This window comes from Melopsittacus undulatus, chromosome 4 (genome assembly GCF_012275295.1).
Source record: "Melopsittacus undulatus isolate bMelUnd1 chromosome 4, bMelUnd1.mat.Z, whole genome shotgun sequence".
In the NCBI taxonomy this organism is placed as follows: Eukaryota; Metazoa; Chordata; class Aves; order Psittaciformes; family Psittaculidae; genus Melopsittacus; species Melopsittacus undulatus.
Genome location: NC_047530.1, coordinates 97,791,949 through 97,805,746, shown reverse-complemented (window position 1 = coordinate 97,805,746; position 13,798 = coordinate 97,791,949). Strand labels below are relative to the sequence as shown.

General features: G+C 41.9%; 1 protein-coding gene across 7 annotated transcripts in view; it reads left to right on the top strand.

The window, feature by feature from the left end:
• Window positions 1-12,971, top strand: part of BTRC (beta-transducin repeat containing E3 ubiquitin protein ligase) — a 116,728-nt gene extending 103,757 nt beyond the window's left edge. For 6 of the 7 annotated variants that reach the window (XM_031053786.2, XM_031053785.2, XM_031053784.2 and 3 more), the window contains 6 exons: window positions 392-510; window positions 2,861-3,110; window positions 3,802-3,920; window positions 7,279-7,389; window positions 7,962-8,040; window positions 11,375-12,536. In XM_031053786.2, coding sequence (XP_030909646.1) covers window positions 392-510; window positions 2,861-3,110; window positions 3,802-3,920; window positions 7,279-7,389; window positions 7,962-8,040; window positions 11,375-11,536 — 840 coding nt within the window. In that variant the 3' untranslated portion in view covers window positions 11,537-12,536. Of the gene's footprint in view, window positions 1-391; window positions 511-2,860; window positions 3,111-3,801; window positions 3,921-7,278; window positions 7,390-7,961; window positions 8,041-11,374; window positions 12,537-12,573 lie in introns of those variants that run through there. The other variant, XM_013130420.3, reaches the window with a different exon arrangement.
• Window positions 12,972-13,798: the final 827 nt, after the last annotated feature.

Below are 13,798 nucleotides of genomic sequence, written 5' to 3'. Positions count from 1 at the left end.
ACACCTGCCCAATCTCACATTAGTAACCTATCCTTCTTCTTCCCTCACCTCATACCTGCAGAGCATGTTATACCTCTTTTATCTGGCAAGAGAGACCCTGTTTTCTTACAGACAGACTTCCCTAGTAGAGTTTTTGCCCATCAGTAGTTACTGTGCCTTGTACCTTGATGGAGAAGGGTAAAACCAATATTCATAGTAAAGACAGCAATATCAGAAATGTTAATGTATTGCACCGAAGAGCCTTGTAGAAGATTCTACAGATGCCACTAAAGATGTTCTATACTGCACTATGGATGATGTGTTGTAGTAAAAACTAGACTAGTCAAACCAGTAAATGCTGAAAGGTGAAAATCTTACTGAACTGTCTGGTTTTGAATGTTTGCTATCTTAGATCTGGGATAAGAATACATTGGAATGCAAGCGAATTCTCACTGGACATACGGGTTCTGTCCTGTGTCTCCAGTACGATGAACGGGTGATCATTACTGGATCTTCAGACTCAACAGTCAGGTGTGTGCACATGATTTGGAGTTTCCTGTTTGCCTCTAAGATTTTAGCCTTGCAAGCTGCTGAAATAATGTTTTCTTAAATGTGTGCTTTTCAGTCAGTTCTGTAAAGTAGTTCAGCATATGTGTTCAGGAGTGTACTGTGCCTTATTTGTCCGATGTCCATGCAAATGGCTGTCAAGGAGAAATGAGAACCTAAGCAAAGGTCAGTCAAGGTCAAGATGAGTTAGGAAGGCCATCTGGCTTTTCACCAAGGTTTTGCATGTTCTGATGCTCCCTGAGAATGTTTTAACTTCTCACAGAGAATAACTTTTTAAAAGTCAGTTGAAGTTTTCTAAGCAGATTTGAAGGTTTAGTCATTCATAGTCACTTAATTTTAACAAAAGATGTATGACCAGACCTCCTGTTACTCTTAATTAAATTTAGCATGATGTTTGGTTTTGTTCTATCGTTCTAACCTTGCTTTCCTTCCACTCTCCAACCAAAGGCTGGACACCTCAAGTCAGCACTTGTGGTGCATGTTGTGGAGATGTGAAGTCCATTAGACACATTACAGAATCCCAAAGTCTAAGACCTGTAGTATAAATGCAGGGACATATGAGTTAATGAATTGCAATATGAACTTGGATGTGGAGGAGCAGGTCTGTCTTCTTCATGTTGTTATGTTATATATTCTCTTGTCAGAGTACAAACATTGCCCATGAAATGAAGTTACAGACAACAAAAAGCTGTGTCAGTGGCCTTTTCTGAAGCTATTAGCAAAAGCTCTTTATGGTTATCGCTGTGCATGTGTGTAAACTACCACTGTTAAGCTAATAAAGATTACGTTTAGTTCCTGACATGTGATGCATGTGGTCTTGTGGTGCTGCTGGATTTTGGGGTCCTATCATTGGCAGGAATCAAGAATTTCAGCAATTTTGCCTGCTTGGAGCTGGTGTGGGAACTGCACTGTACCGAGTAGATCACAACAGAGTGGCTGATTTCTGTAACAAGCACTATCATCTTCCATGTCAGGACAGGCAGGGCAAATTGCAGCCTGGCTACTTGCCCAGAAATACTTTTGTTTCCTACTGTATCTGTAAATGTGCAGAACCCAGAGGCACATAGGATGCATCACTTTTATCCTCGGGTCTCCTCAGGAAGAGGGGCTTCATTCAATAGACAGTACAGATGGGCTCCTAATGCTTCTGAGATCTCAGGGATGCACTTGTCCAAAGAAGTCAGTAGGTCTCCAGCTCCTGTTCGGTTTGGCAACCCTGTCTGCAGACTGCTCATATGTTAACAGCTCAGGTCTTTATTTTGTCAGGTTTTCTTCTTTGCATTTTGTAATTGGAACGTACTACTCATTCTCATTTATAGACCATAAGTTGATGCACTTCAGCCTCCGTAAGTTATAAAATAAGACATTAGAAGGCTTTCTCACATCTTAGATTTTCTTACTGCTTGCCTTATTGGCAGAGGAAACTTCTGCAATGTCTGATGTGCCTGATGATACAGCCATTTTCTGCTCTCACATAGTGTATGTAGGATACAGGTGTGATAGTGCCAAAAGAAATCTTTATGGAAGGTAAAAGAAGTTTGCCAACAGAATAGCCCAAAAGAAACATTTTTAAGAGTTAATATCTTCATTTCAATTCCTAGAAGTTCTGTATGAAGCCTTTTCCTAATTTTCATCTTAAATTATCTTTCCGCTGGAACAGTTGGTTCTAATAACATTAAGTTGACATAACTGCTCTGTCTTAATTTGAGTATTCAGCGCATTCCTGGAATGTAGCTGTATAGCAGATGCACTGCAGGGTAAATGCAGTTCATGGTGCAACTTGTGGCAATTACTTATATTTGTTTGAAAAGCATTATCTTGTCTCCTGCTTCTCTATAAATTTTGCCTTGAGTTGATAGTCCTGTGAAAGAGGTCAAAAATTAAACCTGTCACTGAACTTGCTTCTCCACAGGTTATGATTAAGTACTCATTGACTGGAAATGGAGTGTGTTGTAGGCTTATACAACCAGGAAACGTCAGTCTTTAAGGCCATCAATCTCATACCTTTCCTCAGCACTAAATTCCCTTAATTAAAGAACGCTTCTTTCCTGGCTGGTTTATTTTTATGGTGTTAATTGCATTGCAGGGTTTTTGGTTGCTGGACTGTCTCGGTGTATGCATAGTCAACAGGTTTATATAATACATCTTTTAATGAACTATTGAATAGATATAGATATAACTTGTGGTGTTACATTAGCTTCTCTAATACTACTGGAGAGGCAGTTACCTCTCTTTGTTCCTCTCTTGCTCTGCAGAAAATCCACTGTACAGCTGTTTAACTGTCTTCTCTCTGGTTTGAAATTTGGACCCGCAGGGTGTGGGACGTGAATGCAGGTGAGATGCTGAACACACTGATTCACCACTGCGAAGCAGTACTACACCTCCGCTTCAATAACGGCATGATGGTGACATGTTCCAAAGACCGTTCCATTGCTGTGTGGGACATGGCTTCACCAACAGACATCACCCTGAGGAGGGTGCTAGTAGGGCACCGAGCAGCTGTCAACGTGGTGGACTTTGATGACAAGTACATTGTATCAGCATCAGGTGACAGAACTATAAAGGTGAGGTGTTTCAGAGGCTTTTTATTTACAGCATTGGGGTATTTAATAACCAAGAACAGATGTCCAGAGAGGGAAGATAGTTCTTGGCAGTTAGTGCACAGATCTTCCTTTAGGAGCAGTGTTCTTCCTGCTGCTTATTTCCACTTGTCCCTCCTGTGTTGAGACTGCACAACTTGTTTACAGCGCTGGATGGCAAATCAGATCTAGCTGCAGATGCAGTTGAAAAAGGACTTTTTTTCTTCTGTGTTCTTTTTCAACTTGACCACTTCCATGATCTGTTTCAGCATGTCACTCGAACAGTTGTCAGAGGGCAGCATGGGGGCAAAAGTGAAGGTGAGTGGATAGGAGTCTCTTAAATGTTACTGCTGTGATCCAAATCTGCAGCCTTAAAACTGAGGAAAATCAAGATCCTGTGTAGACTAAATCATAGCCCAAGAATGCTAAAGCCTGATTTTGGAAGCTAATTCTTACATGGTGTGGCAAAAATCTTCTGTGTACAGTGACCCAAGATGCTAACAGTTTCAGAATATAATCACAAGTCACTGGAGCGGTAATCTTCCCACTCTTAATGATAGCATCTCCAATTAAGAGCATTCTGGATGCATCTGTATATCATACAGATACCAGGTTTTGTTAGTCTCTTCTTAATAATTTTGTCTCTGTGTGGTTCCCTCCCCCCTTCCTGTCACAGGTATGGAACACTAGTACCTGCGAATTTGTGCGCACCTTAAATGGCCACAAACGAGGCATTGCATGTCTGCAGTACAGAGACAGGCTAGTAGTGAGCGGCTCTTCAGATAATACTATCAGGTGAGAGACACACTCCCCATTGCAGAGTTCTGTGCCAGCACGTTGTCTCTGATTCCCTGGGATGTGCAGAGGTTAGGCAACTGAAGTGCTCTGTACCCTTGTCGTCTTTGAAAAATGCTTTCTTTGCTATAGAACATTGGGAACTACTGAAAGGAGATATTAGAAGCCTGTTTACTGTGTTGTCTTTCATCCTCTGTATCTCAAGAGTCCCATACTAATCAACAAGTTGCATTGCTCTGACAATTCTGGTGTATGAAAGAGCTGGCAAGTACCACTTTCTACGATGTCCTCTTGTGATATTTTAATTGGGCTATGTGTCTAGTTAAAGGGGTCAGATTTGCAGTAAGAGGCATTTAATCCTCTACAGAAATCCTTCTGGGCTGACGCCAAACCCTTCTTTTGGTACTTGGCACCTGGTTGAGTTTGGAACAGCTGGTTTAGAGGCTGAAGTTCAGTTTACTGCCTTTTGCACTTCTCCAGCTGTCTTGGTTGCAGTCTGAGATTTAACTCCTTCTGGTATCATGAATCAGGGTTTCTCTGTACATCCTCAGCTGCTGGCAGAGGGACGTCTCACTAATCTCTGGGCATACGGAGCAAGCTTGACTAGTAGTTGAAGTGATGTAAGGAAATGGCTCTGTTGGGCAAACAGGAGTAAGAGCAACCCCCTTTTGTCTTTGTCATTGCTTTAAATAATTGTCTGCCTTCTGATAAAACCTGATAACTGGACAGTGTAAGCAGAAACCCCTCGCTTTGCATGTCAATAATAAGTTCTCCTCAGTGAGAATGATTCATGCTGCTGTTTGTGGACTTTGCTTACCTCTCCCAGCTTTGCATTCTGTAGAAAAACGGTTGTCCTTTGGTTGACATCACCAGATCATTACACCAGATTGTAGTGTAGGGCTGTCTGAAAGCATGACCAAGAGAGATGGAACTTCTGTCTGTAAATCAAGGGAAGAAGTATTACAGGTATCATGTAAGAGTAGCACACTTAGGCATGGTGAGAACTCCTGCACTTCAAATAGAAACAAAACCCCTCTGCAATTGTACTATGAAACTTGGTCTCAGAGTAGGAAATAGTTAAATGTTGCAGCAGTTAGGGAAGGATCTGAATTACGACTTGCAATGCTAATAAAAATAGATGTCAAGATAGTGATAACGCTAAAGAGGAATACAGTTACTTTTATGCTTACATTGGACAAAATCCCTAGTTGACAGATACATTGTGCTAGAATTTCAGGAATGTTGGCAGTGAATGTTAATGGAAGTCGTGTTTGGCTGCTGTATGGGTAAGGCACAAGACTTACCTGGTCACATTGTTTTCTCCCAGCCATTAGCAGGGGGCACAAGTCAGTGTAAGGGTGATGAAGAAAGGGCAGATTACCAAATCATCTTTGTGGGTGGCTTTGGGCTTTGTATGTTTCATTTTAATCCAGTATAAAATGCCAGATGTTGTGTGTTGGTCTTTAATAGAGGGTAACTCCTGATACAGAATTTGATATTTGATGTTCCTCAGTTTCAGGGAAACTTTTTCTGAATGGTAACTGTGATTTCTGGTTTTGCAACTGAAAACACAAGGCATGTGAAATGGCAGAGAAATCAATATCTTCTGTAGAGAGTTGCCGTGTATAAGAATCGTTTGGGTTTTGTTGTAGGCCAGATATTTCACCAGTTGAAGAGGACACAGCTACATAGGCATTGCTGTCATTGTGATGATTTCCATCTATTAGAAATTGGTTCATCAAGTTTAATCCAACCACTTTGGTATCTTAGTCTTCAGGGTCAAAGTTCGTAATTGCTACAGACATGGTATAGAAAAAAATAAGACAAAAAAGATAATTTAGAACACGAAAATAGACTCAGGGTACATAATCTTGAGTTAATTTTTAACTGAGTGGTGGATTTGCATGTGTGTGTTCAGCCTCCAGTGTGTGCACACATGGGGCTCTGATACTAGACTATTTAAACAACAGCATTCTCTCTAGGAGATGAGGATTCAGGCTCACCTGCGTTCTGTACATCTTCCAGCTCTGCCAGGTCTTCAGGTGAATTAAAGGCTTGCAGACTTCCTTCTACTTCCAGAAATTCTCCCAAAGCTTTAAGAAGGAAGAGTGGTAGTGGTTTTGACTGTGTACACTTTGTAATAAATTGTTTTAGTTAGTTCTTAAGCCTTAAGAGTGCTTCCCTTACTGTTTCATCCTTTGGCTATTTAAAGAAGTAGAAATTTGAGGTTATCAAATCTGGAAGATGCCCTTGACACCAATTCTGTTAGGAGATTCTGCTCTTACATAGTAGTTACGTCTTTTGTACATGAAGGCTCGTTCCCCACATGCCCAGGGACATCATCATCTCAGCACATTCAGATTCAGGTAAAACCTCAAACTGGGACCTGAAAATACAGGCCTGAATTAAGTGTGATAAAGCCTCCCAGAGCTGCTGGCAATCTCAGGATTAATGGCAAGGAATGGAAACACATGGCACTAAAGTTCCTGGCACAAGATTGCTTTTCAAACCTTTCTGCACCAGTTCATTTCTGGCATTGTCCATCCTGTTTACAGTCCTTGGGAGGCTTAATGCTCTCTGACCAGCCAGAGTGCCTTTGGCTGACCTTTGCCATGGATTTGCTTGCTCTGACCTTGAATGGTGTGCTGGTTCTTATGTGAAAATTATTAGGATCTTCATCTTCATATACCTGAAAAATCGACTTCACAGGCTGAAGAATCACCTGGTGCTCCTCATCGGCCTCAGTTGTGTGCATAGACAAATTGTTTCTCAGTTCTATAGTGGTGAAAGAGTTCTGTCCATTCCTTTGTTTTCCAAAGTGAGAGCAGCTTGTCATGGCAGGACACCTGCAGTCATTATGTACCAACCTTGGGCACAAATCCACTGGATCTGGATTATTCTTTGGGGACCTCAAGTGTAAAATATGTGGGGACAGTGTTTCTGTTTCTTTCTGTCTGCCTCTCAGGAAAAGTGACCTGAACCCTCAGCAGTTGTGCTGCTTTGAGATGTGTCACCTAGAGATTCTACCTGTATTTCTCACTACTGTGAAGTTCAAGTCAGTCTGAATGCTAATTGAATGAGCATTTAAGAACATTTGTGCCTGCTTTCTTTTCAGCTGTGTGTCAGGGAGATGCAGCAGATACATCTATTAATATTCCTGTATGAGCAGAGCACATTTCAGCCACAGATGGACTACCTCTAGACAATGCATGTCAAAGAATTTAAGTTCTTGTAGAAAAATAACCTTTCTTTATCCATTGTAACTGGAAGTCATGTCAAAAAGTTGACAAAAGCATGGAAAGCAAGAAGGCTAACTTCCTAACTGTTTTAAGCACTTCTTTTGTTTTCTTTCCTCCAGGCTGTGGGATATCGAGTGTGGGGCATGTTTACGAGTGTTGGAAGGCCATGAAGAGTTGGTGAGATGCATACGCTTTGACAACAAGAGGATAGTCAGTGGAGCATATGATGGGTGAGGCCATCAGTGCAGTTAATACCTTGCATCTTCCTGTCTGTCTCAGTGTCTCACATCCCACTTTGCCATATCTTCCTTATAAATACTAATCACCTTGTCTGTAAATCAGGACCATGTTACAAAGCATACCTTTTTTCCTTCTTTTGCAATAAGTGTGTTTTGATGTGTGTGTCCAGTTCTTTATTTTGTAAGAATGTTTCACCAACACAGCCTGAGCTGAACCACTGGTAAGAACAATTTTTCCTATCTGTAGTTATATCTTCTGGACCATTTGCCATTACAGACTAGGTGTCTGCACTCCCACATGTTTCTGTTAGTTATTGCCACCTGCTTTTTATGGGTTTTACTTTGTTGACAGTGTATTTTTTTTCCTCCCATTAAGCTCTATAAGCTTTACAAAGGGGAAATGCGAGAACCAGTTCTCAAGAGCAGAAGGATTGCTGTAATTTTCCTTGAACTGGTATATTAGCTAAGATGGACTAACAGTTAATTTTTATTTTTTTTTTCCCTGAGCACTTGCTCTTTTCTGTCTAACAGAGCTGTGGTTTTGTCTATTTTTTCACTACTAGGAAAATTAAAGTATGGGATCTTGTGGCTGCTTTGGACCCCCGTGCTCCAGCAGGGACCCTCTGCTTGCGAACCCTTGTGGTAAGAGCTTTTGACAGGGATGTTGGAGGAACAGAAAAGTGTGCTTGATCAGGGCTATCTTGAGCCATGAAAACTCAAGTCAGCTTAGCTCAGTCTGCAGGATAATAGAAATTTCAATGGATCTGGCTTTTTTGTGTGTCCATGTTTTGGGTTTTTTTTTAATGTTGCAAGCTATAAAGCATTAAAAGTTGGAACCTGTGGAATTGTCACCAACTTTTTAACAGTTTTGCTCTGTGATTTGAAGTTATTAGCTAAATCAGTTTTTGAGAGCTGTCCTTGAAATCTGTGTGCCAGTGGGTTTACTTTAACTTGTGTGTACCTGGTGCTGTAATAGTAAGCTGTCTGATATGTTGACATGAAATTTCTTAAAGATTTACATTCCAAATTTGAGCAACAAGAACAAAAACACCTTGGGAATTGCTTTTAACTGACATTTGTATGTTTAAGGAAAAAGCAGGTAAGGACTGGAACAGACAGTGAAATTACCTCATCCTTAATTACCTCATCCTTAAACAGGAACTACCACTTTCATACTGTCCATCAGTATTTAGGGCAGGTCTGATGATGATGTGGTTAAAATGTCATTGTGTGAGTGTTAACAACTTTCACAGTCATGCTTAATAGTGGCTCTGCACTGGTCTTATTATAACGTGAGAAAGTTGTGAGGAAAATGCCAGTAAAGCCAAGGCTATGGGATGGTTCCTGTAAGTATTCCTCCATCAGAGTCACCCCAAAAAACTTGCACTATTGCTGAGGATAAAGGAAGATTTCAGTCTGCTACCAAGTTATCTTTGAAAAAGAGGTACTAAATATATTTATTTTTTAGCAAAGAAATGTTTGGGTCAGTATATATTAGACCTTTTCCTGCTGTGGCAGGCAACTGCAGTCTGTGCCCTAGACCAAGATCATACCGAGGCCATCCGATTCTCTAAATGTGTGGTTACCTCTCACCAGCTGAGCTGTGCCAACTGACCTTCTGCACTCTCATCCACCAGCTGAATTGCTACTGTTGTAGCTTTCACATTTGGTGCAGAGTGTGAGAGTTACTGTGACTCAGCTGACAGGCAGTAGAGCATTAAACGATGCTAACTCTTTTCCAATCGTGTATTTGAACTGTAAGCTGCAGAGTAAGAGTCTGTGATAGCCTCAGATGCCTGCAGGTACTATTCTGAAAACCCTGCTTGTTAGCTAAGTAGAACTGCAAATTGTTTCATGGCTGAAATCCTGAAAAAACCTTTGTCATCAGCCACCCAGTCCCAAACTGTGGAACTACTCTATAACCATAAGCACATATCCTGAGAGTCTAAGACTTCAGCTCGGTATTAGTAGTGTTCCTGCTCTAGCCTGAGACAAATGTGTGCCTAGTAACCTATAGACTTAGTTTAACTGATGTGATTTCCTCTGCATTTTCCAGCAGTGGACAGCCAAAGTGCCCCAGTTAATTATATTATAAATCAGATGCGGTGGGATGGAAACACTGTAGGAATCTCAACACACAGATACTCATAAATCCCCATTTGATGGCAATGGAGGGGGCCAAAAGAGATGGGGGGGACAGAGGAAGCTGTTGTGGCACTTTTAGGAGTTTTATGACAACAGGGTGTCCTTATATCCACTTACCCATGGTTTGGTTTTGTGTTTTTTCTCTTCCCTCGGCCTCCAAAATTAAACCTGGCTGCACAATGAACATCATGAGTCTCCCGCTGCTTGTGTTCAATTTTCAAACAGTAGGAGGAAAGTGCACAGATAACAAATGCTCGCTGCATGCCAGGTCCCTTCCAGTTTTGTCTTCTGTTAGCTGGAACAGTGGCCACATGAATTTGTCAGAAGCTTTTGAGGCACAGAATAAGCACACAGTTCAGCTTTCCTTACAAGCTAAAGAGTCCAGATCCTTCTGGCCTCAACTTAGGGTGTGCATTGTGCTTACTGCTTCTGTAAAAACAAAGGGCAGGTGTGTGGAACTTCTAGGGCAACATTACATAGCCCACAGTGACTGGGAGAAAAAAGGGAGCTCTGGAAACAGTTTCTGGAAGTACCTCTCTCTGTGAGCAGTTCCTCAGTGGATCTGACTGTTGTGATGATATTGTTTAGCAAAAAAACTTCTTTCTTTCACTTCTGCAACACAGACTCTGGGAAAACATTCCTTTTTTGAATAGGTGGGAAGACAAGCCCAGATGTTTCTAATATGTTTCTAAGACAAATTCAAAATATAGTTGAGAGATCAGAAAAGTTCCAAGGATTAAACCATTTTTAAATTTATCTTAAAAATAGAATCTGAATATTGCATGTGTGTATTTTCAGTCAATTTTAGAGATTAAGAGATTCACTTTAAAGCAGTTGTTGTGCTTTGCAAACCAAGCTGTATTTTTGTAGTCCTGTACCAGAGGACAGAGGCATTTAGTAACTAAGAATAATCTTTTGCTTAAATATTTGAGAAAACTGTATTTTCAGTATTGAAGTCTTTTCAGACATGGTTTTTTTTACTGGCTCTAAGCCCCTTACAATGTGTGAGCACTGAAGAGAATTTGGTATTGATGGAAGAGATAGGGCTCACCCTAGTTGCATGGTTTCTGTTCCCTTCTGACCAAGGAAGAGGCCACTGCTCTTACAGCAGTGTAAGCACCAAGAAAAATAGGCAACACAAAAGGGAAAGTATGGTGGATTTGCTCTGTGATATCCAGGATCTTGCCATTACCTCCTGTTAATTACAGTCTGAACTCTTGCCAAATCATAATGCCATTTCCACTCAGCCTCAGAGCAGAATGCAAACTGCCTATAAAGTATGCCCTTTCTAGTTCATAGTTTTAGAACTGCTTAAGAGGAATTATTACTTTGTCACCGTGCTTTACAACAGGCTTCTTAGTGTCCTACAGTATTAAACCCTTTCCTTTATAGCAGTGGCAGTGGTGCCGAATGCAAAATTCTCATCTCTCGCCCTGTAACCTACTGCTATGGAAATCCGTGATTTTGGGAAAGAGTTTCACCTTGGAACAAGGAAGACAGTGTTCCTGTCAACCTCGCCAGACTGAATTGTGTGGTGAAGGGAGCTCGGTTTGTTCTGCACAGTACATGTCCAATGTTTAAGATTTAAGATTTCAGGAGTAATGGGTAATTGTAACTGTAAACTTCCTGTGAGCCAAGTACTCGGATACAGCAAATCCTTTTCACTGAAGGAGGACTTAATTTACACAACGTGATGCTGACGCACAGTGTGTCATGTGGGGTTTACTGAGAAATGCATGTAATGCTAGAATCCAAGGCCAAGTTCATCTTCCCTGATCCATCCCATGTGCCAACAAATTTATAACATGCTGTGTCTCCCACTTGCATTTAGGAGCATTCTGGAAGAGTCTTTCGACTTCAGTTTGATGAGTTCCAGATCGTGAGCAGCTCACATGATGACACCATCCTCATCTGGGATTTTCTGAATGACCCAGCTGCCCAAGCAGAATCCACTCGTTCCCCGTCCAGAACATACACCTACATCTCAAGATAAATAACACTACACTGTACCTCACACTCGCACAGGTAACAGAGGCTCAAAGGTGGCACTGGACGTAGTGCAAGCATGCTGCTTGAATAACTAGCTGAGTCTATCAATATTTCTCATCTTGGTTGGACAGTAATTACAGTGTCCTGTAAAAGAACAGGAATGATTTTGAAACCTTAGATTAGGGACTTTATTTTAGGATTTGTGGCATGTGGCACCTGTGAGTTCGCCTGAAGAACCCCTCCTCCTCTGCCCATCATCATCAATAATTAAATCAGCTATTGCTGCTATCCAGAAGGAAGAAGGGTTTCTGCAGAGCAAGTAGAGCAGCTGCTGCCTAACAAGGGGAGGCAGATGGCATGACCCTGGGCAGTTGTTGCCAGGCAGGGGGGGTTTGCTAAGAAGCATCAGCTTTATTCACTCCCTCTGAAGTGGTGACCATTCTTCTCACTCTGCAGCAAGCTGATTCAAGAGAACAGTTTGGCGAGGGGAGGAGACGCTGAGGCACAAGCCCAGGCAAATTTAATCGAGATGCATCAGTGTGCAAAATCATTTACTCACAGGGCCTACCCCTAGATCTCTCTAGCATAGCACGGCTGTTAAATTGTTCATATCAGAGCTGCTGGTTTGCTCATCGCCTTACCCTTTCGTCTTGGCCTGCACAATGTGGGGAGGACATAATGTTTCATATGTTTGGGTCAATTTTAGAGTGGATTTGATGTATGTGTGTGGAGTGGGGTAGCATGATTGCCCACTATGGTGGGTACATGCACAATTGCTATTAATAGCTTAAGAAAAATGGCAGAAAAGTTGACAGGCTTCTGCAAAGGGGTGTCCACAGTGATGTTTTCCCTTGAAAATACTCTGTCATGGGGCACATCCTGTATCATGTTTGATTGATAAATGTACAGTGATGCTCCAGAGCTGTCAGATCAGCTATCTTGATTTTCTCAAACACTCTGGTCAATCAGATGTTCTTTTAAATCATTAAAAGGTTTAGTGCGAATGGGCTTTGTTTGGTTTGTTCTGTTTTTCATTCCCAGGACTCATTTAAGCTGCAGTATTTAAATGCCAGGACAAAAGAACTATCCACGTAACCAATACTTGCTGAAGAAAGAGGCTCTCAGACTTGTTTTTGGAACAAAGTTGGCGTGCGGTTGATCTCAGACAGGGTCTACTCAGCGTGGCTGACTGCTAAAGTGCTGCTATATCAGAAGATGTCTTTTATCTTTCATGAACACTTAACATTTTTAAATCTTCCCATCCCTTCCCCCCAGCCCCATCCTGCGCTTCCTGTTCACTCCTCTTCCCTTTACCCTGTTTGGTTCCCCTCCAAATCCAGTCACAGATGTCCTATGAATATATTTAAGATGTTGCCAGAATGTGTTGCTTTGCTGTTAAGCAGAAGACTTACAGCCACAGTGCATCCTGCTGAGAAAGTCACTTCAGGGTGGGTGGGAGAGTGGGTGGGGAGAAGGCTGCCACTTTCAGACTGAAATCAATGTCCATTGCTATGCCTTTGAAAAAGCATTCAGCTTTGAAGAGCAACAAAAACACTTATAAGGAGCCAGACCACCCCCCTCCCTCTTCACTTCCCTGCGGCTTTTGGCTGTTCTGACTGTAGACCTATTTTATGTGGAGAGAGGACCCTTGAAATTTGACTATTATGAGCCAAATCCATCTCTTTCCTCTTCTGCCTGCTATGCTAACCCTTTGGAAGCTGGATGTGTATTGTAGCCTCCCTTAACATCTGCTTGGCTGGGGAATGCTAGTCAATGAAAAGTTAAACTCTCTTCTGCTGAAGTCCCAAGCATGATGGACTGGGTCTGAGATCCTGTCCACTCCCACCCCAGATGAAGTGTTGGCCCAAGGCAGTATTTCACTAGCAAAGGGTTTGTCTGCACCATCTTCCTCTTGTGCTTCTCCTTGAAGACAGTGTGTTGCTGGTGGCTTAGGAATCATTCTGTAAACTGGAGGAAGTTTGAGGCTGGGGTGAGGAGGAAAGCTGGACATTGCACCTTTCCATTCCTTCTCCCCTTAGAGAGGCTTTAGCTGGGTGCTGGAAGAAGGAGCTGCTAAACGCATTTTGAGCTCTCAAGATGTAGCCACCCTAGAATGGAGACACTGCCCAAACCCACTGGTCATGACAGTAAGACTTTGCTCACATGAATCAGCAAATGCACATTCAGTACAGTCAGTACAGTTAGCAGTGACTTCAGGCCACTTCTGCAGCATTTGTGGGGTAGCCCTTGATAGAAAGCCTTTGGA